The sequence below is a fragment of the Pempheris klunzingeri genome, chromosome 16 (assembly GCF_042242105.1).
Source record: "Pempheris klunzingeri isolate RE-2024b chromosome 16, fPemKlu1.hap1, whole genome shotgun sequence".
Taxonomy (NCBI): domain Eukaryota; kingdom Metazoa; phylum Chordata; class Actinopteri; order Acropomatiformes; family Pempheridae; genus Pempheris; species Pempheris klunzingeri.
The window spans coordinates 310,640-335,275 of record NC_092027.1 but is presented as its reverse complement, the minus strand read 5'-3'; the positions used below and the strand labels follow the sequence as shown (position 1 = coordinate 335,275).

At 49.1% G+C, this 24,636-nt stretch overlaps 2 protein-coding genes and 1 pseudogene across 2 annotated transcripts; 1 reads left to right on the top strand and 2 right to left on the bottom strand.

Moving 5' to 3' along the window:
- Positions 1-217: 217 nt before the first annotated feature.
- LOC139215736 (zinc finger protein 180-like) lies at positions 218-4,654 on the bottom strand. Its single transcript, XM_070846779.1, has 4 exons — positions 4,564-4,654; positions 3,015-4,005; positions 1,268-1,544; positions 218-304 (listed from the first exon to the last, which is right to left on the bottom strand). The coding sequence occupies exons 1-4, from the start codon at positions 4,652-4,654 to the stop codon at positions 218-220; spliced, it is 1,446 nt and encodes a 481-aa protein (XP_070702880.1).
- Positions 4,655-5,831: 1,177 nt separating this feature from the next.
- LOC139215063 (gastrula zinc finger protein XlCGF57.1-like) lies at positions 5,832-11,241 on the bottom strand (annotated as a pseudogene).
- Positions 11,242-11,747: 506 nt separating this feature from the next.
- Positions 11,748-22,790, top strand: LOC139215735 (zinc finger protein 260-like). Its single transcript, XM_070846778.1, has 5 exons — positions 11,748-11,916; positions 18,008-18,120; positions 18,292-18,364; positions 18,743-19,520; positions 22,106-22,790. The coding sequence occupies exons 1-5, from the start codon at positions 11,751-11,753 to the stop codon at positions 22,761-22,763; spliced, it is 1,788 nt and encodes a 595-aa protein (XP_070702879.1). The 5' UTR covers positions 11,748-11,750; the 3' UTR covers positions 22,764-22,790.
- The last annotated feature ends 1,846 nt before the right edge of the window (positions 22,791-24,636 follow it).

Sequence of the window (24,636 nt, the reverse complement as noted above, 5' to 3'; positions counted from 1 at the left end):
ACGATTTGATCAGAATCTGTTTAAGTGCTCCAGTTTGTAAAATGTTACATTTCACCTTCGTTCATCTTTTAACGAGCTAAAAGACTTTTCCATCACACAGTTTCAGCTCCACTCGGCTCGGTTTGGTTTGTTTTCCATCACAGTAGCGTACCTCCTCAAAGTGGGGGGGTCGTCATAGCAAGGCGGCCTGAAACTCCGGGGGTGTAATTTATATGCGTCACAACAGACAGTGTCCGTTCTTCTGAGCGGCCGGGTCGCTCTGTGCTGCTCTCCTTCTCTCCCTCTTCTCCCGGGTCCTGGCGTCCTACTGCTTAAATAGGGAGAGAGGTCATTTACTGCACCTGTTTCCAGGTGTGCTGGTGCTGCTTCCCTCTCCTGGGCTGAGCTCAAAACCAGCCCACACCCCCACAGTCACATCGTCAGCTCGACTCAGCTCGCTTGGAACCCCGGCCGAGGAGGTACTGAAGTAGTACCTGGTACCAGGTACCATCACCAGGTACCTGGTATTAGGTATCACCTAATACCAGGTGGAAACACGCCATTGGATGACTCACCCCCCCCAATCCTACAACACTCTGGTGCTCCTGTAGTTTGAACCTGCCGACAGCAGGCTTCCCCTCCCCTGGTGGCTGACAGTGTTCAGGCGGCCTGCCGCTCCACTGGGGGACCAGACCACCTCCACCTCCCTGAGAGACGTCCTGGAGGTCTTCGTCCTCCTGCAGTGGCAGGAAACGTCTCTCAGCTCCGACATCAGGACTAATATTGTTCACTGCGTTAAACTGTTGGTTCACCTGATGCTTTGTTGCTGCTACAGCAGGAAACTACTACAGGAGGAAACTACTACAGCAGGAAACTACTACAGGAGGAAACTACTACAGGAGGAAACTACTACAGCAGGAAACTACTACAGCAGGAAACTACTACAGGAGGAAACTACTACAGGAGGAAACTACTACAGGAGGAAACTACTACAGCAGGAAACTACTACAGGAGGAAACTACTACAGGAGGAAACTACTACAGCAGGAAACTACTACAGGAGGAAACTACTACAGGAGGAAACTACTACAGGAGGAAACTACTACAGCAGGAAACTACTACAGGAGGAGTAAATGAACAACAGGTACTTATGCTGTGAAAGTGATTTTGAGATCAATAATTAATAATAATTCACAAACCACATCGGTTACATTGAATGAGTGATATTCAGGAACATGATGGTAAATCACTACAGATCTGGGAGATATAACATCAGACATCAGTCTAACAGATGATTCAGCCTCTGGTGATCCTCCTCTGTTCTGGGTGTGAACACGGACAGTAGAACAAACTACTAACATCCTGTGAGTTCTGGGAGCACGAAGAGACTCAACAGGAAACAACAAAGGAAGGACCAGATTATGTCCTGGACTTCTTCCCCTGAGGCTCCTCCTCAGGCATTCTGTGACTGCAGACAGCAGCTCCTGTCTGCAGAGGATGAACCAGCAGACAGCAGCTCCTGTCTGCAGAGGATGAACCCTTGGATGTTCAGACAGCAGCTCCTGTCTGCAGAGGATGAACCCCTGGATGTTCAGACAGCAGCTCCTGTCTGCAGAGGATGAACCCCTGGATGTTCAGACAGCAGCTCCTGTCTGCAGAGGATGAACCCCTGGATGTTCAGACAGCAGCTCCTGTCTGCAGAGGATGAACCCCTGGATGTTCAGACAGCAGCTCCTGTCTGCAGAGGATGAACCCCTGGATGTTCAGACTATCAGTGGATCAGTGAGAGACTGAAGGAACCTTAAAAACAGACAGGTTCTCTAAGAGGTTCTGCAGCCTCTGTTTTCTGGAGCTTTATTCTGGAGGGACATCACATGATGATGACGTCCTCTGGAGGAGGAAGTTACTCTGAGGAGGAGGAATGTGATTTTTGACTCAAATTCACCCTACATGCCATCTGGTTACAAGTTGGGGGGTAATGGTGCCTTCAAACGGGGTTGTAATTTAAGTCTTAGTAATTAATGGTTCCTCCATCAATGCTACGTTAACACAACATAAGCACCTGAACACCAATCAGATCGTGGTCACGTCTTCCCACGTCGTGACCACGAGCTCCATTTGTATCAGACACGAGATCAATAACGATCATCTTATCTCACTGAGAAAAAAAGCACATGTGTATTTCTTTAATGTTTGAACTTAAAGAAACAGAAGCAACTCAGTTTAAAACAGTGAACCAATGTTTATGTGCAGCATCCTCAGAGGTTGGACGTATCAACTGAACACTGCCGCTGCTCCATTTGAAGACATCTGTGTTTCTGGTCAAATGTGATCCAATGAAACATAAAAACCTTGGAACCCCGGCCGAGGAGGTACTGAAGTAGTACCTGGTACCAGGTACCATCACCAGGTACCTGGTATTAGGTATCACCTAATACCAGGTGGAAACACGCCATTGGATGACTCACCCCCCCCCAATCCTACAACACTCTGGTGCTCCTGTAGTTTGAACCTGCCGACAGCAGGCTTCCCCTCCCCTGGTGGCTGACAGTGTTCAGGCGGCCTGCCGCTCCACTGGGGGACCAGACCACCTCCTCCTCCCTGAGAGACGTCCTGGAGGTCTTCGTCCTCCTGCAGTGGCAGGAAACGTCTCTCAGCTCCGACATCAGGACTAATATTGTTCACTGCGTTAAACTGTTGGTTCACCTGATGCTTTGTTGCTGCTACAGCAGGAAACTACTACAGGAGGAAACTACTACAGCAGGAAACTCAGTTTAAAACAGTGAACCAATGTTTATGTGCAGCATCCTCAGAGGTTGGACGTATCAACTGAACACTGCCGCTGCTCCATTTGAAGACATCTGTGTTTCTGGTCAAATGTGATCCAATGAAACAGGAGTGTTTATTCTGGTAAAACCGTTCCAGCGCGTCCATATTGTTCCTCTGTAGCTTTACTGTTGAATTTGGGCTCTGCGGCTTCACTTCCTGCTGCCGTCCTCACCGGCACATTCGTGTCTTTTAAACTGCGACTGCCACGTGAAGCTTTCGCCGCAAACGCTGCAGCTGAATGGTTTCTCCCCCGTGTGAGCCGCCATGTGTCGCGTCATGTGTCCCTTCCGTGAGAATCTTTTAGCGCAGACGGAGCAGATGAAAGGTTTGACCCCGGTGTGTGTTCTCATGTGCTGAACCAAAGTGTGACGCTGAGTGAAGCTCATGTTACACACCGAGCAGGAAAAGGGTTTTTCTCCTGTATGAATCCTGAAGTGTGCGACCAGATCCGAGCGCTGCCGGAAGCTTTTACTGCAGAGTGAGCAGCTGAAGGGTTTCTCTCCTGTGTGACACCTCATGTGCTTCTCCAGTGACCAACCGTGACTGAAGCTGGTGTTACAGACCGAGCAGCTGAAAGGTTTTTCTCCTGAGTGACACCTCATGTGAGCAGTCAGGTGTTCCCTCCGGTTGAAGCTTTTACTGCAGAATGAGCAGCTGAACGGTTTCTCTCCTGTGTGACACCTCATGTGTCGTTTCAGATTCGTCTTGTGGCCAAATGTTTTACCGCATTCAGAGCAGATAAACGATTCCCTCTCAGTGTTACCTCCACTTCTCATCACAGAGTTTAGACCTGACTGAGGCTCTCTGGGCTCCGTCCAGTCACCATCACTGTCATCAGTCTCTGAGGAGTCTTCAGTCTGGTCCTCGGCCTCTAAGGGTCCACGTGGATGTGGGTTCCTGTCTGGTCCTGGTCCTCCACAGTCCTCTCCATCAGCTTCTGTCTCCATGTGTTCAGTGTGTCTGTGATGAAGCTGTGAGGACTGAGCTTCCTCTTCATCATCTTCACTCTTCACAGGGACAGGAGTCAGTGGGAACTCGGTGATATGAGCCTCCTCCGACCCTTGAAGCTGCTCTCCCTGCCGACTGGTCCAGACCTCCTCCTGCTCCTCTTTAATGTAGGGGGGCTCTGGGGGGTCCTGCTGCTCACAGGGAACCTGTTCTTCGGCCCCCGCCGGCTGCTGGACGTCTGCAGGGAACACTGGAACACAGAAACACACAGATGTTACTTTAAAAACACATTTCCATTAAATAAATGCTTAATAACACACTGACTGATGGAGCAGCAGCTCTAAAACCCCTGTTTTAGTGAATGTAGTCTGGTGTGTGTGCTGTTTGTGGTTAAACCAAAAGGATCTTCCAGGTCTCTCTCTGTAGGGATCCTTTCCATGATGCTGTCTCACACTTAGAATAACACTCTGAGCCTCAGTGACAACATGAACAACGAGGGTCCAGGTTTAAAACACCAGAGATCTTCTTTAAACCTGGAGTTACCTTACTAACCCCAAAGCCTCCTTTGTAGCACACCTGGGAACAGTTCCCTTTAAAACATCAAGGAGTGAAATAGGTCTGGATGCTTTTATTCTGAAATCCGGATATGCCCCGGATGTACACCGTGCCTGTTTCCGGTCCTCATGCCGTTAGAAAACACCGATAAAGAGGCTGATAGTTTCTCAGTGTAGCAGCGCTTTGTTGAAAGTGAGAAAAGGAACAAAGTGACCAACAGAAACATTTAACCCTTCCGACGCCGCTCACTTACCGTAAACTTCAGAATAGGGCCGCCCCCCCGGTGCCCCGGCGGCCGGTTTGTCCCCCGCAGTTATTCGCTGCTTCACCTCCGTTCTGAGCATTTGGACTTTGGACTTTTTCACACACACACTCCGTCACAAACCCTGTTTGTCTCCATCACACGGTCGCTCTGACCGCCGCTCTGCTGCTCACTTCCGGCCCCGCGGCCCGCTTCCGGCTAGCATGCTAAGCTAACTTCCGTAGCTTTGTGTGGAGATGAGTCAGAGGTGAAAGATGGAGGGAAGAGGTGAAGAGCACAAAGTCCACTCGGAGGCTCTGCTGCTCACTGCTCTTCATGTCCCACACTCTCTCTCTGCTCAGCTGCGGGGCTCCATCACCAGCTCCATCACACCACTTCCGGGTGAGACGGGACACCGCTTCCGGGTCACTTTTCCTCCTGTCTGTCAAAATAAAACCTCCAGAATTTTATTGACGCGCACATGTCAAGCAGCAGCAGCAGATGTGAAGCCGCTCACCGACAGAATAAATCTAAAGTTAACAGAGTCAGAGAAGAATATTATTTTGCTATTTTTTCTTTTACTATTGCTTCTTTTCACTCTCCCTGTTCTATTGTTGCTGCTGGAACATGAGAATTTCCCCCTATGGGAGATCAAATAAAGAAAAGTGTAAAGTCTAAAGAATAAATAATAAATCAGAGAGAAACACGACACAACGTGGTCATTTAGATTCCACATGGCTGACTTGAATTGTGACTCAGATTAAACACGACGTGTTCAACGGTCTGCTGCTCGGGGAAGACAGCAGATGTTTTTGTCACTAATTTGTGGACCCAAGTTTTCAGCACAAACGTATTTATAACCAGCAAAGACATCATTCATGCCCCTTTGACGAGGTGCTGGACGAGATGCACTTAGTAGCCGTGGCTCTTTCCACTGTGTTGACCTGACGACTGATTCTTTGTAGCTGGAAGAAAAGTCCAGAAGAGGAAGATCTTTGATACATCAAACCATCTGAGGCTCGTCAGTTAAACTCTAAAAGGTCTGACAACTGTTTCTATTTCATTCTGAACACTCAGTTTACCCACGAAGCACAAATACACAAACTATTCACTTCATCTTATCTCAAATGCCGCAGAAGGAAAAGACGCCAGCAGAACGTGAACAAAGTGAAAGAAACACGACTGTCACAAAGTCCAGACGTGAGAATCTTTATCCTGAACATTTGAAAAACCTTTAATGTGTGAATGAATTATTTCACATTTAACTCCGACAGGAAACTTCTAAACAAATGCTCAGAAATAAAAACTCTTAAACGTCATGACTAAATGTGAGAATGGAGCTCAGCCGTCTGATTTCTGCCTGCAGTTAAATCTCATTTCTTCCTGTTTCTCATGTTTTGTCTTTTTCAGTCTTTGGTCAGTCTGCTGCTGGGACCGATGAGCAAAAACACCAGTCAGTCCAGCTGCTGGTGTTTTCTGCTGTTGATCGTCTGTGGATGTGTGTGATGTTGGTTGATGTTGGAAGACGGAGGCGTTGTGACACAGCCGAGTGTTTCCCTTTACAGTAACTGTTCTATTCATCGTTTCTATCAGTGCAAAGACATTTGAAGAAGAACAGTCTCCAGTCTGGTCCTCGGGCTCTAAGGGTCCACGTGGATGTGGGTTCCTGTCTGGTCCTGGTCCTCCACAGTCCTCTCCATCAGCTTCTGTCTCCATGTGTTGAGCTGAGCTGCTGGCTGGAGGCTCTGCCTCTCTGTTCTCCTCCGCCTGCTGCAGGTGGAGCTGTGAGGACCGACCACCAGTCCACCACCTGTCTCTTCAGCTGTTCATACCAGGTGAACCTCTGGTGACAAACACTGCAGCTGAAGGGTTTCTCCTGTGTGTGTGACCATGTGTTGTGTCAGACTGCTCTTCCATGTAAATCTTTTCTCACAAACTAAGCAGACAAACGGTTTCTCTCCTGCATGAGTCGCCATGTGTCTCTTCAGAAGCGTCTTGGTGACAAATCTTTTACCACAAACTGAACAGCTGAAAGGTTTCTCCCCTGTGTGCATGGCCATGTGTTCTTTCAGACTGCCGTTCTGTGTGAATCTTTTACCACAAACTGAGCAACTAAATGGTTTCTCTCCTGTATGAGTTCTCATGTGTTTTCTGAGATTTCCTTGGCAAACAAATCTTTTACCACAAACTGAGCAGATAAATGGTTTCTCTCCAGTGTGTACGGCCATGTGTTGTGTCAGACTGCAGTTCTGTGTAAATCTTTTACCACAGAGCGAGCAGCTGAATGGTTTCTCCCCTGTGTGAGTTCTTGTATGTTTTGTTAGATCTCCCTGGCAAACAAAGCTTTTGCCACAAACAGAGCAGCAGAAGGGTTTCTCTCCTGTGTGAATCCTCATGTGTATCTTCAGATTTGATTTGCAAACAAAACTTTTACCACAAACCGAGCAGATGAAGGGTTTCTCTCCAGTGTGGATGGACATGTGTTGCGTCATGCTCCCGTTCCGTGTAAACGTTACACCGCAAACTGGGCAGCTGAATGGTTTCTCTCCCGTGTGAACCCTCATATGTATCTTGAGATCTGTCTTGCGGACATATCTTTTGCCACAATCAGAGCAGTTAAACCGCTTTTCACCTGTGATTCGCATCCTTCGACTTACAGAGACTTCAATATTGTGAGTATTTAACCCAGACTGAGGTTCTCTGGTGTCCTTCCAGTCCTCACTGTCATCAGTGTCAGAATCAGAACAGTCTTCAGTCTTGTAATGAGCATCAGGCTCTAAGGGTCCACGTGGATGTGGGTTCCTGTCTGGTCCTGGTCCTCCACAGTCCTCTCCATCAGCTTCTGTCTCCATGTGTTCAGTGTGTCTGTGATGAAGCTGTGAGGACTGAGCTTCCTCTTCATCATCTTCACTCTTCACAGGGACAGGAGTCAGTGGGAACTCGGTGATATGAGCCTCCTCCGGCCCTTGAAGCTGCTCTCCCTGCCGACTGGTCCAGACCTCCTCCTGCTCCTCTTTAATGTGGGGGGGCTCTGGGGGGTCCTGCCGCTCCCAGGGAACCTGTTCTTTAGCCCCCGCCGGCTGCTGGACGTCTGCAGGAAGCACTGGAACACAGAAACACATGACGGTGAGTTGATGTTGAGCTGAAACTGAATTATTTCACACATTTTCATTGCAGGACTTCACTCGTCAGATACATAAACCAGGTTCTGGTTGCCTTGGAAACCAACATAAATGCTCTGACTGATGTGGGATCATTAACAGCGCCTCAACTACATTCTAATGATCTGATTCAGAACGTCCAACAGTTCAATCAAAGACACAGCAGTGAACTAGTTTTCTAATATCACGTTATTGTCTTTTCTTTTGGGGGGCAGCCTCTTCCTCTGGGGGGGGCTGTTTAATGGTGCCAACGTTAAAACGTCTCACCCACCAAACAGCTTTTAAAAACGACGGCATTCATCCAGGTAACAGCGTCACCTTTTCAGCACGGCAATGAAAACGATGTGCTCTGTGATCACACACATCTCTGACTGTCTGCAGAGCCTCACTTACTGTAACACTTTGTGATACTGAAGAGACGTGGGACTAAACCTTCTGTGGGGAAAGACAGAGACGTGGGACTAAACCTTCTGTGGGTAAAGACAGAGACGTGGGACTAAACCTTCTGTGGGTAAAGACAGAGACGTGGGACTAAACCGTCTGTGGGGAAAGACAGAGACGTGGGACTAAACCTTCTGTGGGTAAAGACAGAGACGTGGGACTAAACCTTCTGTGGGGAAAGACAGAGACGTGGGACTAAACCTTCTGTGGGGAAAGACAGAGACGTGGGACTAAACCTTCTGTGGGGAAAGACAGAGACGTGGGACTAAACCTTCTGTGGGTAAAGACAGAGACGTGGGACTAAACCTTCTGTGGGTAAAGACAGAGACGTGGGACTAAACCTTCTGTGGGTAAAGACAGAGACGTGGGACTAAACCTTCTGTGGGGAAAGACAGAGACGTGGGACTAAACCTTCTGTGGGTAAAGACAGAGACGTGGGACTAAACCTTCTGTGGGGAAAGACAGAGACGTGGGACTAAACCTTCTGTGGGGAAAGACAGAGACGTGGGACTAAACCTTCTGAGGGGAAAGACAGAGACGTGGGACTAAACCTTCTGTGGGTAAAGACAGAGACGTGGGACTAAACCTTCTGTGGGGAAAGACAGAGACGTGGGACTAAACCTTCTGTGGGGAAAGACAGAGACGTGGGACTAAACCGTCTGTGGGTAAAGACAGAGACGTGGGACTAAACCTTCTGTGGGGAAAGACAGAGACGTGTCTCTGACGCTGACGTCTTCAGGTGCGTTTCAGAAGCATTTCAGAGCCACAGCCCAGGATCCTGCCCCCCAGCCACTACACCCCCGACCTGCCTGTCCGCCTCGACAGAGTCTGTTGGCATCTCAACCGCTGGAGGTGCTGCTTGTGGTTTTCACACTTCTGGAGTCAGTTAAAGGGCGCTCACAGTCATGGATGCCTGGGAGTGAAGCCAGGGGCCCCCGCCTCAGCAAGGAGCACTGCATGGATGGAGTTCCACAAGGTTTTACCTTATACATGCTTCCTCTGGGTAATATTATCAGGAAGCATTCCATTCATTTCCACTGTTATGCAGATGATACCCAATTATACTGATCAATGAAGCCTGATGAATCCAATCAGCTGGCTAAACTCCAAATCTGCCTTAAGGACATAAAGTCCTGGATGAGCAGCAACTTTCTGCTGCTAAATTCAGACTAAACTGAAGTTATTCTGCTCCAGACACCTCAGAGACACCTTTTCTACTAACATAACTGCTCTGGATGGCATCACTGTGGCCTCCAGCTCCACTGGGAGGAATCTGGAGTCTTATTGATCAGGATTTGTCCTTTAACTCCCACATTAAACAGATTTCCAGCTCTGCCTTCTTCCATCTACTAATGCTGCTAAAATCAGGTCCATCCTGTCTGGAGATGATGCAGAAACACTAGTCCACACATTAGTCACTTCCAGGTTGGATTATTTCTGTTCCTTATTATCAGGCTGCCCCAATAAGTCCTTAAAGACTCTCCAGCTGGTCCAGAACGCTGCTGCTCCTGTTCTGACCAGAACTAAGAGAAGAGACCATCTTTCTCCTGTACTGGCTTCTCTTCACTGGCTTCCAGGAAAATCTAGAATAGAGTTTAAAATCCTTCTCTTCACCTCCAAAGCTCTTAATGTTCAGGCTCCATCATCTCTTAAAGAGCTCATAGTACCGTACTACCCCACTAGAGCACTGTGCTCCCAGACTGCAGGTCTACTGGTGGTTCCTAAAGTCCTCTAAAGTAGTGATGGAGCCAGAGCTTTCAGCTATCAGGCTCCTCTCCTGTGGAACCTCCTTCCAGTCTGGGTTCAGGGGGCAGACACCCTCTCTACATTTAAGAGTAGACTAAAAACCTTCCTTAGTGATGAAGCCTATAGTTCAGGACTGACTCGGGGGGGTAGCGGCTGTGGTTCTACGAGGAGCTCCAGTCCTTTCCACCTACCATGACCTGCAGGAGGAGGGGCTGGAGCTCAGGTAGTGACCCCCCCCCCCCCCTTAACAGTCTGTGGACAGACACCTTAAAACACATTCTGTCCACCTTTACTGATCACTGAAGCCCCCCCCCCCCTTCAGGAACTCAACTGTTTAATGAAACTGTTTACAGCAGCTCAGCTCTGATCCTGTCTCACCGCCCTGTCTCACCGCTCTGTCTCACCGCCCTGTCTCACCGCTCTGTCTCACCGCTCTGTCTCACCGCCCTGTCTCACCGCTCTGTCTCACCGCCCTGTCTCACCGCTCTGTCTCACCGCTCTGTCTCACCGCCCTGTCTCACCGCCCTGTCTCACCGTCCTGTCTCACCGCTCTGTCTCATCGCCCTGTCTCACCGCTCTGTCTCACCGCCCTGTCTCACCGCCCTGTCTCACCGCCCTGTCTCACCGCTCTGTCTCACCGCCCTGTCTCACCGCTCTGTCTCACCGCTCTGTCTCACCGCTCTGTCTCACCGCCCTGTCTCACCGCCCTGTCTCACAGCCCTGTCTCACAGCCCTGTCTCACCGCCCTGTCTCACAGCCCTGTCTCACCGCTCTGTCTCCTGGTCTTTATTTCACGTCTGTTTTCCCTCACTGCTTTTATTCTATTGCTGTTGCTGCAGCAACACAATCTGTCCATCTGTCTGTCTGTCTGTCCACCTGTCTGTCTATCTGTCCGTCCACCTGTCTGTCTAGACATGAGGTCATGCAGGTGGGGGGGTACATGCTGACTGGATGCTTGGCGGGGGGGGGGGGGGCATTAAACTCCGTTTACAGTGACCCCCTCATAATCCAGGACCCAGGAGAGCACGAGGCCTCCAGAGGACACAGTGAAACTCTTTAGCAGCATCAGCTAGCTGCTGCTAGCAGGCTGCTTCAGCTAGCGTTAGCTTAGCAGTGAGCACGTTAGCAGCAGCAGACAGAAACACACCTGCTCTCCGCAGCTTTATCTCAGGCACTAACACCACCTCCAGCAGCTTCCGCTGGCGCTGGAGCTCCTCTTCATATCCGGGTGCTGTCGGGTCCAGAGGGCCGCTCAGACCCCGCTGAGCCGCAGTCAGCAGCCGCCGCCTGAAGAGCTCAGTGAGCTCCTGGAACCTGGACATCTTCCTCCGGAGACACGGCGGCTACTTCTGTCCTCGTTTCCGCTCCTGCAGCAGCGCAGGAAACTACAGGCTGACTGCGGGCCCTGACCCGGAAACACAGGCACGACTTCCGGTACCCTCCTCTGGCCTTCACAATAAAAGCATTCCCTATCCGTTAACTTGTTTGAGTCATCTAACAATCACAACAGTTACAGTGAAGCTCTTAACGGGCCGATTAACTCTGTGGTTTAATCTGAGGGAGACTTTTCACTGTGACACGTGTGAACTGATGTGGTTTTACACGGGAAGGAAGGTTCTAGTTTAGAATCCAGGTTTGAAGCTTTCTGTGTGAAGCTCTCTTGTTCTCCTGCTTGTGTGGGTTCTCTCTGGTTCTTGGTGACTAAAAACTATCCACAGATTTTGCCAACGAGACACCAAAACAGGACGAGTTCAGCCGAGTTTTTTCTGGTAAATACTGCTTTTAATTTGAAATGTGACCCGGATGTGGCCGCAGACGTGAACATCTGTGGACACAGAGCCCCAGAGGAAGATGTCCAGGCTCCACAGTCTGAAGCTGTTCGTCAGCCAGCGGCTCACTGCGGCTGTGGACGAGATCTTCGGACACTTGGAGAAAACCATCACCGAGTATGAAGAGGAGCTGGACCGGAAGCTGCTGGAGGTGGAGTTAGTGCCTGACAGGAAGCTGCGGAGAGCAGGTGTGTTTCTGTCTGCTGCTGCTAACGTGCTCACTGCTAAGCTAACGCTAGCTGAAGCAGCCTGCTAGCAGCAGCTAGCTGCTGCTGGAGGGGGTGGGGGCTGCTGGAGGGGGTGGGGGCTTCACACTAAACTAACCCTGATCTGACGGGAGGGAGGTTACCATGGTGACCTAGTATGGAAAGTGTGGGAGACATACAGATTGGAAAAGAGGTGCACGGTGTGTGTGTGTGTGTGGGTGTGTGTGCGAGCTGTAGAGGCGGTGGTTCACCTGGGAGGAGGCGTGTGCACGTATGGAGGTGTGTATAAAGGCGTGCACTCACCTGGTTCACAGGTGGAGAGAGTCAGGGTTGGGTGGTAGCCCTCATTTTTGTTGACCGCTATTCGCTATTCATTCATCATTTTTATCTGTTTAATCCGCTGTTTTTTCATGTTTCCATTCATCCATCCCTGCTGCCCTGTGATAGCTCTGTGCTGTTGGTTAGATCTTTGAATCCAGAGTATTTATCATTAGAGCGTCCTGAGCGAACCTGAGGACCAACCTCACACTCTCAGCGGCTAAAAGGTTTGGTTTTGGAAGCCGCAACATTTTGTCAACAAAAAAGGCGTTTAATGAAAATCATCAAGCCGCGCACAAGCGCCAAAGAAAAGAACAAAGAACCCTAACCCTCCTCCTGGTGAGGAGCTGTCAGCACATTGAGTCGGACAGAGGATGTGTGAAGGCGAAGGCTCTATTGAAAGAGCATTATGGCACTGAGCAAAAGGTGGCAGCTGCATACATGGAGAGAGCTCTGTTATGGCCCACTATTAAAACGGAGGATGTGAAGGCCCTCCAGGAGTACAGCCTCCTTCTGCGTGGATGCTGCAATGCTATGGAGGATGTGCAGTATTTAAATGATCTGGACACACCCACAAACATGTTGGAGATCATCAGAAAACTGCCCTACAAACTCCGAGACCGCTGGAGGTGCCACGCTTGTGACCTGCAGGAAAGATATAACAGAAGAGCAAGGTTTATGGACATCGCCAACTTTGTCGAAAAACAGGTGAAAATCTTGACAGACCCTGTGTTTGGAAATATCCAGGACACCTCTACAACAACCAAACAAATGAAACATAAACCTCAACCTCGCTCCAGCATCAGAGGAACCAGCTTTGCTACCACAGTGAATCGTGTGGTGACAACAGCCCAACCTGTGAATAAAGATAAAGACATAAAACCACCAGCCAAGAAGATCTGTCCCTGCTGCACTGGAGGACACACATTGGATGTGTGTGCGCGGTTGGAAAAAATGGCACACAAGGAGAAAATTGACTTCCTGAAGGAAAATGGTGCTTGTTTTCGCTGCTTGTGTATAGGACACATCAGCAAAAACTGCCAAAGGAAGATTTCCTGCTCAAAGTGTGGCCAAAAACATCCAACTGTGCTCCATAAAGACAGTGTGGCAACTGCAGAACCGGCTGAGAGAAGCGTCCAGGTGACAGTGGACGGCACCTTGGTTTCCAGTGGGCTTACAGGGGCTGGTGAGATGGATTGTAAGCTTCCTATTGTGCCGGTCCAAGTAAAGGCGAAGAAGGGGAATAAGATCATTCTCACGTATGTGGTATCTGGTGTGTGCATTTAAGAGTGTTATATATGATTGTGTCTGTTTGGTATTTGTGTCTGTTTGGTGTCTGCTTATCTAAAGGAATCAGACCTGGGAAAGCATGACCTCGGCAGGAGTGACCTGACCTTTGCCTCCTTATCTGGACACAGAGGAAAGCAGATGTTTGTTACATTCCTTTACATTTTAACAAAGACATCAGATGTTGAGCTGGGTGGTCAAGAAGAGTATATAATGTGACCACAGAGTGGGCTCTAGAGAAGACGGGGACACAGGCAGCAGATTCGGTCGGGGGTCACGCTGTCTGTTCCTACAATTGGCTGAACGTCTTCCCAGGCTTCCATGGTGCCTGTTAGACAACTGACCTTTTTGTAATAAACCTATTTTTATTCACTAAGTCGTTGTCAGCGGAAGTTTCCTTTCATCAACTGCACATCATCATCATCAGAGAAGACACGACACGTATGCGTTTTTGGACCAGGGAAGTACTGCAGCGTTCTGTACTGAGAGTTTAAAGCAGAAGCTCAATTTGTCCGGGAAGAGAGTCAATATTCTTCTCAGGACCATGGGGCAGGAGAAGGTGGTCAATAGCTACATTGTGCCAGAGCTGGAGGTGGCGGCACTTGAAGATGACACCTTCATTGAGTTGCCAAAAGCGTACACTCAGTTGACAATGCCAGTCCACAAAGCAAACATTCCCACAAATAAGGATCTGACCAGGTGGCCATATTTAAAACACCTCTCCTTACCGCAGATTGAGGCTGGAGTTGAGTTGCTGATCGGAACAAATGTCCCACGAGCCATGGAACCACTGGAAGTCATCCGCAGTGAGCATAATGGACCCTACGCTATAAGGACGGTGCTGGGCTGGACGGTAAACGGACCACTAACAGGAAATGGTGGAGAGGCCGATTACTGTGAGCAGCCAGTATCTGTGAATCGTGTGTCCATTGTAAATTTGGATGAACTGTGGCAACAGCTATTTAAGATGGATTTTCCAGGATCAGCTGTGGAGGAACAAGTGGGTCTGTCCAGAGAAGACCTGAGGTTCATGGACATGGTCACAAAGTCGGCCAAACACATCGATGGTCACTACCAGGTTGCCCTGCCTTTGAAAAATCCAAACATCAGCATGCCAAATAACAGGAAAGTGGTGGAACAACGCCTATACCACCTGAAGAGGAGGCTCCAGAGGGATCCAGTGTTGCACATGAAGTATAACACCTTTATTAATGATCTCCTTGGTAAAGGCTATGCTGAAAGGGTTCCTGATGCAGAGCTGGAAAGAAATAATGGCAGGGTTTGGTATATATCGCACCATGGTGTCCACCACCTGACAAAGGGAAAACTCAGAGTTGTGTTTGATTGTGGTGCCAGTTACAAAGGAAAATCTCTGAATGAAGAGTTGTTGCAAGGCCCTGATCTAACCAGCTCACTAATTGGAGTTGTGACCAGGTTCAGGAGGGAACCTGTGGTCATCATGGCTGACATAGAAGCTATGTTTCACCAAGTGCGAGTGCCCCCAGAAGATGCTGACCTGCTGCGATTTCTCTGGTGGCCACAAGAAGACCTGAGGATTTTGGACATGAGCACAAGGAGGAGACAATGGACAAGCTGCAACACTGTTTCTATGTGGATGACTGTTTGGTGTCAGTTGCAACAGAGGAGGAAGCACTGACCTTCTGTCATGAGCTCATGTCTCTGTGTGCTAAAGGGGGATTCTGTTTGACAAAGTGGCACAGCAACAGCTCTGAAGTGCTCGAGGCCGTTCCAGAGCCCTACAGAGCTAAAGGCATGAAGCAGTTGGACCTGGAGCGGGAGTCTATGCCCATTGAAAGAGTGCTGGGTGTGGAATGGTGTATCAAGTCAGACACCTTTAAATTCAAAATTGTATGGAAGAACAGACCACTCACCTGCAGAGGCATCCTTTCTACTGTTAGCTCTATTTATGACCCTCTGGGTATGCTCAGTCCCCTTGTTTTGACTGCAAAAAGGATCTTGAGGGATTTGTGCAGAAGAAGAATTGGTTGGGATGACCCCATACCAGAGACTGTCTCCAAAGAGTGGCTTAAGTGGATGCAAGGGCTCCGCCTACTGGACAACTTTGAGCTACACAGATGTCTAAAACGTCTGGAGTTTGGAGATGTTATTACTGCGCAATTACACCATTTCTGCAATGCTTGTGAGGAAGGCTATGGTACAGTCACTTACCTGCTGTTACAGAATGAGCACCTTCAGATGCACAGTGCTTTCATTATGGGAAAAGCTCGTGTCGCCCAACTGAAGACAGTTAGAATTCCAAGAATGAAACTGATGGCTGCAACAATGGCCAGTCGCATGGATGTCCTGTGGAAGAAAGAGCTTCACATGAATCTTCAATAATCTGTGTTTTGGACTGATAGTGCTTCTGTGCAGAAATACATAAAAAATGAAAGATTCAGAGATTCCAGATTCAAAGTGTTTGTTGCCAATCGTGTTTCAGAGATACTGAAATCATCTCACCCAGCTCAGTGGAGGTACGTGGATACAGCTTCAAATCCAGCCGATGTTGCTTCCAGAGGAGTCAACGTGGAGGAGCAGAGAAGGATGGAGCAGGAGATGTGTACATTTAAACGTGCAGCTGTCCTGGGAGGTCTTACAGTGGAGGACATTGACAAGGCTGAGCTGGCCATAATTCAGTTTTGCCAGAGGGGAAAGTTTTCAGAGGAGCTTTTGTGTCTGGAAAAGGGACAAAATGTCAAGAAAAGTAGTCACCTGTACAAGTTGTGTCCAAGGCTGGAGGATGGAGTCTTGCGTGTGGGAGGTCGGCTCAGTAAAGCAGCATTGCCTTTGGAGTCTAAGCATCCCATCATTCTGTCAAAAGATTTTCATATTTCTACCCTGCTGCTGAGAAATATCCATCAAGAGGTAGGACACAGCGGCCGCAACCACATGTTGTCCAAGCTCAGGGAGAAATACTGGATGACAGGAGTAAGCACTGCCATTAGGAGAGTCCTGTCCAAGTGCACCATCTGCAGAAGACTTACCGCTACTCCAGTTTACCAGCAGATGGCAGACCTGCCTGCAGGACGACTCAAGCCTGACGACCCTCCATTCACTTGTGTGGGAGTTGACTATTTTGGACCCTTCGAAATGAGGAGCAGGAGGAGTACAGTGAAAAGATATGGTGTCATATTTACCTGTCTCGCATTGAGAGCTATTCACCTCGAGGTGGCACCTTCTCTGGATACTGATTCCTTCATAAATGCTCTGAGGCGTTTTATATCCAGAAGAGGACAGGTCCGCGAGCTACGTTCTGACAATGGGACAAATTTTGTGGGAGCAGAACGTGAGCTAAAAACAGCAATTGAACAGTGGAACCAAGCACAGGTGCATGATGTGTTACTCTAAAGGGGCATAAAGTGGGCGTTCAACCCCCCTGCTGGGTCACATCATGGAGGAGCATGGGAGAGGCTGATCAGATCTGTGAGGAAAGTCCTGAACTCCACCCTCAAAGTGCAACGCCTGGATGAGGAGGGACTCCACACAGTTTTCTGTGAAGTTGAAGCCATTATCAATAGCAGGCCCATCACCAAGGCCTCCACGGATCCTAATGACGAATGAATCATCTGCTACTGCTTAAAAACCAGCCTTCATTACCACCTGGAGAGTTCCAAGCAGCAGACTTGTACGCACAGAGAAGATGGAGACAAGTTCAGTACATATCTGATCTTTTCTGGAAACGCTGGACAAAGGAGTACCTGCCTCTGTTACAGGAACGACAGAGATGGACTGGAGTTCAGAGAAACCTTGTCGTAGGAGATCTAGTTCTGCTTATGGACAGTACTGCACCTCGTAATTCCTGGATTATGGGACGTGTGTTGCAAACCTTTCCGGACTGCAAGGGATTTGTTCGTCAAATTCGGATTAAGACTAAGACTAGTTGCTTGGACAGATCCATATCCAAGGTTTGTTTGTTGCTGGAGTCAGAGGAGGCAGCATAAGGACGTTGCTGACCTCTACTGAGACTGTTTTTTCTGGATTTGTGCTGGGCCTTTGCACTAGTTGGTCATAGAGATGCCCAGAAGAAGGAATATTCTGTGTATTCTGTGCAATATTCATGGACTTTTATAACTTATTAGACATTATGCATTTGAAATTGATATGATGATTTATTATGTCTCCTATTGTATTTTTAAATGTGAATTATTATGTGAGACCTAATAATTAGGGGCTGGTGTGTAGGAGACATACAGATTGGAAAAGAGGTGCACGGTGTGTGTGGGTGTGTGTGCGAGCTGTAGAGGCAGTGGTTCACCTGGGAGGAGGCGTGTGCACGTATGGAGGTGTGTATAAAGGCGTGCACTCACCTGGTTCACAGGTGGAGAGAGTCAGGGTTGGGTGGTAGCCCTCATTTTTGTTGACCGCTATTCGCTATTCATTCATCATTTTTATCTGTTTAATCCGCTGTTTTTTCATGTTTTCATTCATCCATCCCTGCTCCAACCAGGTTTGGTTTTGGAAGCCGCAACAGAAAGCCTAAAGGGTCAAACTGTTCCCGGTGCTGTTGGGGGGGCAGAGAAAACCCCAGAGAGGCCTGAAGGTCACAGGAAAATAACAAAAGCAACAAAATGAGCCGCTCAGGGAGTGAAGGCAGACGGAGGACAGAACAACGTGTCCAGTGGAGGTTCGCCGCGATGCCTCGACACCAAGAACGTCTCATCTGGCAGCTTCATTTTCCTCAGGACACACATGAAGGAAGCAGAGGGACTTCTGAGCTGAAACTCTCCTCAGAATGACTCAAACGTCCACTTTGACTCGAAGATGAACGGATTAGTTCTGGGGTCAAAGGTCACCGTGACTCCAGGTGACTGAACTTAACAGGAAAGTCTGAAAGGATCAAACGCTGATGTTTTCTGTCCCAGAGGTCGACTTCAGTGTGACGTCGTAATCTGGCACCGAGGTGGAGACGCTGACCTCGGGTCTGGACAGACGTGGGTGGAGACACCGGACTGATGGAGAAGACGAAGAAGCGAAGAGACGTGGAGGCTGAGCCTGTCCTCGGGGTCGGCTCAGAGCTCGTCAAACTGTGGAAGTGGATGGTTTTAAACTGGTCCAGGATCAGTCTGAGGAGACACGTGGAGCCGAGACGTCACAGGACAGAGTCCTTAGGAGATAAAGTGTTGTTGTTCTCAGGCGTTTAGCTCCTGACTCTGTTCACCGTCATGTGTTTCTGTGTTTACAGCAGACGTCCAGCAGCCGGTGGGGGCCGAAGAACAGGTTCCCCCCGAGCAGCAGGACCCCCCAGAGCCCCCCCACATTAAAGAGGAGCAGCAGGACCCCCCAGAGCCCCCCCACATTAAAGAGGAGCAGCAGGACCCCCCAGAGCCCCCCCACATTAAAGAGGAGCAGGAGGAGGTCTGGACCAGTCGGCAGGGAGAGCAGCTTCAAGGGCCGGAGGAGGCTCATATCACCGAGTTCCCACTGACTCCTGTCCCTGTGAAGAGTGAAGATGATGAAGAGGAAGCTCAGTCCTCACAGCTTCATCACAGACACACTGAACACATGGAGACAGAAGCTGATGGAGAGGACTGTGGAGGACCAGGACCAGACAGGAACCCACATCCACGTGGACCCTTAGAGGCAGAGGACCAGACTGAAGACTGCTCTGAACCACAGACTGAGGACAGTGAGGACTGGGAGGAGACCAGAGAAGCTCAGTCTGGGTCAAACTTTTTGATGAATCACAGATATAATTCCTGTGAGAAATCCTTCCGCTGCTCTGAATGTGGGAAAAGATTCAACCAAAACTCAAACCTGAAGACACACATGAGAATTCACACAGGAGAGAAACCTTTCAGCTGCTCCGTTTGTGGTATAAGATTTTGCCAGAAGGCACATCTAAAGAACCATCTGAAACGTCACACAGGAGAGAAACCTTTCAGCTGCTCACTGTGTCAGAAGTGTTTTTCACGCTCTGAACATCTGCAGCTACACATGAGAACCCACACGGGGGAGAAACCCTTCAGCTGCAGCGCCTGTGCTGAAAGATTCACTTGGCTGAATCAGCTCAAAAACCACAAGTGTGTCAGCGAGTCCTCACGGCGTCAGGAGGTCTGGACCGGTCAGGAGGATGGAGGAGGACCAGAACCAGCTGGGAACTCAGGTCCAGATGGACTTGAGTCACATGGCCTGACCTACAGCTCATTCATTGGACAGTTCTGGTGATGTCATCCTGAGGACAGTCTCACACACACACACACACACAGTCACACACACACACACACACACACACACACACACACACACACACACACAGTCACAGTCACACACACACACAGTCACACACACACACACAGTCACAGTCACAGTCACACACACACACACACACACACACACACACACACAGTCACAGTCACACACACACACACACACACACACACACACACACACACACACACACACACACACACACAGTCACAGTCACACACACACACACACACACACACACACACACACACACACACACACACACACACACACACACAGTCACAGTCACAGACACACACAGTCACAGTCACACACACACACACACACACACACACAGTCACACACACACACACACACACACACACACAGTCACACACACACACACACACACACACACACACACAGTCACAGTCACACACACACACACACACACACACACAGTCACACACACACACACACACACACACACACACACACACACACACACACACACACACACAGTCACACACACACACACACACACACACAGTCACAGTCACAGTCACACACACACACACACACACACACACACAGCTGTTAACTAACTCTAAACTCTGTGAACTGTTTTCTACTTGAACACTGAAACAATAATCAGTGGTTTCATCTGTTCTTGTACAAACTTTTGGGATTTATATAAAAAAAGTTTTATAAACTCCTCAAATGTTTGTGTGTTAAAATCTGAATCTGCAAAGTGACCAAAGCTTTCAGATAAATGTGGTGCAGATCTGATGGAGGATAAAAGGAAAGAATGAGAGAAGCAGCACTCTCAGGTGAACGAAGCTCCAAACTCCTGCTGCTGCCTGACGTGTCAATAAAGTTTATTTTGACAGGCAGGAGGAAGTGTGACCTGGAAGTGTAGGAGGAAAAATAAGTCTGATAACACAAGAGGAACCAACACGCACACACACACACACACACACACACACACACTCACACACTGAGTGAGTGAGTGACGCAGTATTAAAGTATAAAAGCTCTGAAGTCGGTACTGAAGAGCTTGTGAAGCTGAGATGTATCTAATAAAATTCCCAGAGGCTGCTGAAGAGGCTGGTTCCTGTGATTTTCCACACCGGAAGTGGAGTCCCTTCTGACCCGGAAGTGGTGTCCCTTCTGACCCGGAAGTGGTGTGATGGAGCAGCTGGTGATGGAGCCCCGCAGCTGAGCAGACAGAGAGTGTGGGACATGAAGAGCAGTGAGCAGCAGAGCCTCCGAGGGTCCGGATAAACCTCTGAGTGGACTTTGTGCTCTTCACCTCTTTCCTCCATCTTTCACCTCTGACTCATCTCCGCACAAAGCTACGGAAGTTAGCTTAGCATGCTAGCCGGAAGCGGGCCGCGAGCGACCGTGTGACGGAGAGCGTGAGCAGGAAGAGCCGCCGTGACCGTGTGAACATGTGTAAAGTCCAGATGCTGAGAGCGCTGCTGAAGCAGAGACTGAGTGCTGCTGCTGAAGAGATATTTGGGCTGTTTGAAAGAACCATAGCAGAGTACGAGGAGGAGCTCTGTCGGTCACAGGAGGAGAACGAGCGGCAGCGGAGACTCCTGGACGCTGTTCTCAGCCCCCAGCTTCGGCTGCACAGAGCAGGTCTGTTCCGGGGGGGGGGGGGGCGCTAGCTCTCTGCTCAGTCAGGGGGGGGGCACTGTCTCCCCCCGAGCTAAGTGAGCGCTAGCTTAAATCCGGTTGTCATAGTAACACTGTGGATGTTTCACGGTGATTCTCCAGCTGCATCCTTTCATTTCCATCAGTTTCTTAGTTTCAGAACTTCTCCCAGTTCAGACTTTTGTTTGTGGAGGAAAGTTCTGATCAGAAAGACAAGAAGTGAAGAGAAAACTAGAGGAGCTGAGACCAGACCTGCTTCACTGATCACTGTCTCTGTTTCTGTCTTTACTTTTACAGCAGACGTCCAGCAGCCGGCGGGGGCCGAAGAACAGCTTCCCTGTGAGCGGCAGGACCCCCCAGAGCCCCCCCACATTAAAGAGGAGCAGGAGGAGGTCTGGACCAGTCGGCAGGGAGAGCAGCTTCAAGGGCCGGAGGAGGCTCATATCACCGAGTTCCCACTGACTCCTGTCCCTGTGAAGAGTGAAGATGATGAAGAGGAAGCTCAGTCCTCACAGCTTCATCACAGACACACTGAACACATGGAGACAGAAGCTGATGGAGAGGACTGTGGAGGACCAGGACCAGACAGGAACCCACATCCACGTGGACCCTTAGAGGCCGAGGACCAGACTGAAGACTGGGAAGTCTGGAACGGTTTAAACTCTGTTCCTGCACTTCATAGTATCTCTGAGGACAAATGGTTTACCTGCTCCAAGTGTGACAAAAGTTTTATCTGTAAGTCACACCTGAAGACACACATGAGAGTTCACAAGGGAGAGAAACTATTGTGCTGCTCAGTTTGTGGCAAAATATGTGTTTGCCAGGGAGATTTTAGGAAGCACATGAGACTCCATGCAGGAGAAAAACCATTCAGCTGTCAGGAGTGTGATAAAAGTTTCCCTGAAAGCAGAAGCCTGAAGAGACACGTGAGATGTCACACAGGACCAAAACCGTTCAAGTGCTCAGTTTGTGGGAAAAGATTTAAACGGAAGAGCAGTCGGATACGACACATGGTTTTGCACACGGGGGAGAAACCCTTCTGCTGCTCCGTTTGTGATAAAGGATTTTCACAAAAGGCACATTTGACACAACACATGAGCATCCACACCGGAGAGAAACCCTTCAGCTGCAGAGTCTGTGACCAGAGGTTCACCTGGTATGAACAGCTGAGGAGACACAAGTGTGCTGGTGGTCAGTCCTCACAGCTCCACCTGCAGCAGGCGGAGGAGAACAGAGAGGCAGAGCCTCCAGCCAGCAGCTCAGCTCAACACATGGAGACAGAAGCTGATGGAGAGGACTGTGGAGGACCAGGACCAGATCCACGTGGACCCTTAGAGCCTGAAGACTGTTCTGACTGAAGGAAGTCTTCAGTGTGTGCTGGTGTTTTTAATCAGGCTCAATCGTCTCATGAAGAAACGACCTGTTAGATGTTTTTTAGTTTTTTCACTCTGTAAAAAGTTCATGTTCTGCAGTCGTCCTTTCACGTCTGAGATGAGATGAAGTGAACAGTGTGCAGTGAGACTGTGAGCTGAGACTAAAACACTAAGTCACATGTTAGCAGTCTGGACTGTTTGACCTGAGGATGTTTTAAGACCCAAATCCACATTTTCCTTCAATTCTGTGAGAAGAACAAACTTGATGTTAAGATATAAAAACAGTAAAATGAGTTGAACATTTGGTCAAATATGTTCATTAAGTACAAAGAATGTCTTTGTACTTAACGATGTGAATCAGTAACTGCTGATTAGTCTTGATCAGAGTCGGAGTGTAAAGTGTGACAGGATAAAAACATTGAGCCACAGTTGAAGGTTATTTGACGACAACTTTAAAAATCAAAGATATTCGTGTTCAGATTTTATTCTTGTCATTATCTTAAGAAGAATCCATAAACAGTCACCTGTTACAGTTCGGACACTTCCTGTGTTGTTTGTACGTTGAATGAAATGTTCCTCACACAGGATGTCAGGATGAAGTAAAACCTGAGGGAACGTGTCACTGAATGTCTGAGCCGACGAGTTCCTCTGGGAAATGAGTCCTAGAAGAGAAAAGAACGCCTCCTCCATGATGTCGTGAGACAGAACAGCTTCACCTGCGGAAAGATCCAAGTTTTAGTTTTAGTTTTAGTGTCACCTGCAGAAGAAGAAGCAGAACTCGCCGCAGTCTTCCTCTGTGCTTTTACTGAGGTAAATGAGTACATGATGAATATTTCAAAATAAAATGCACAGATGAGCGGTAGGCAGGACCACGTCCACACTGAGAACATGAACTAAAAGATGTCATCAATACTAAAACAATCAGAATATGGACTGAATACGATGCAAAGGGAAAGAATTCCTTACAAAATAAAAGCCTCATTTGGGTTTAAAATCACTACTTTACTGTACTTACTGTACCCCCCCCCCCCCCCCCCCAATGACTTGATAAAGGTTTTTCAAAGAACTGAACAAAGATCCATCGATGTTAAGGACAAAGTTTCACTGTGACTCAGGAGCAAATAAACTTTTCAATTTTCATTTGGACTTTTTTTGATATTCTGAATGTCTTCAAACCTGTTAAAGGTTAAAGGGGAGGAGGAGGAGGGGGAGGAGGAGGAGGAGGAGGAGGAGGAGGAGGAGGATGAGGTGGAGGAGGAGGAGCAGGAGGAGGAGGAGGAGGAGGAGGGGGAAGAGGAGGAGGAGGAAGCCTCAGGTGTGTGAGGAGGAGGAGGGGGAGGAGGAGGAGGAGGGGGAAGAGGAGGAGGAGGAGGATGAGGAGGAGGATGAGGTGGAGGAGGAGGAGCAGGAGGAGGAGGAGGAGGAGGAGGGGGAAGAGGAGGAGGAGGAAGCCTCAGGTGTGTGAGGAGGAGGAGGGGGAGGAGGAGGGGGAAGAGGAGGAGGAGGAAGCCTCAGGTGTGTGAGGAGGAGGAGGGGGAGGAGGAGGATGAGGTGGAGGAGGAGGAGCAGGAGGAGGAGCAGGAGGAGCAGGAGGATGAGGAGGAGGAGGAGGAGGAGCAGGAGGTGGAGGAGGAGCAGGAGGAGGAAGGTGTGTCCTTCAGGTTTTCCTCCTCCACCCTCCTCCACCCTCACAGGTAGCAGAAACACCTGAAAGCAGAACTTTAACTCAGTGCAGTTAAACCAGGGGTGTCAAACATACGGCCCGCGGGCCAGAAGCAGCCCACCAGACGGTCCGATCCGGCCCGACAGGAAGACTTCAGCTGGTTCGTGATGTTTTGTAGAAAGAGAGTTCATTAAA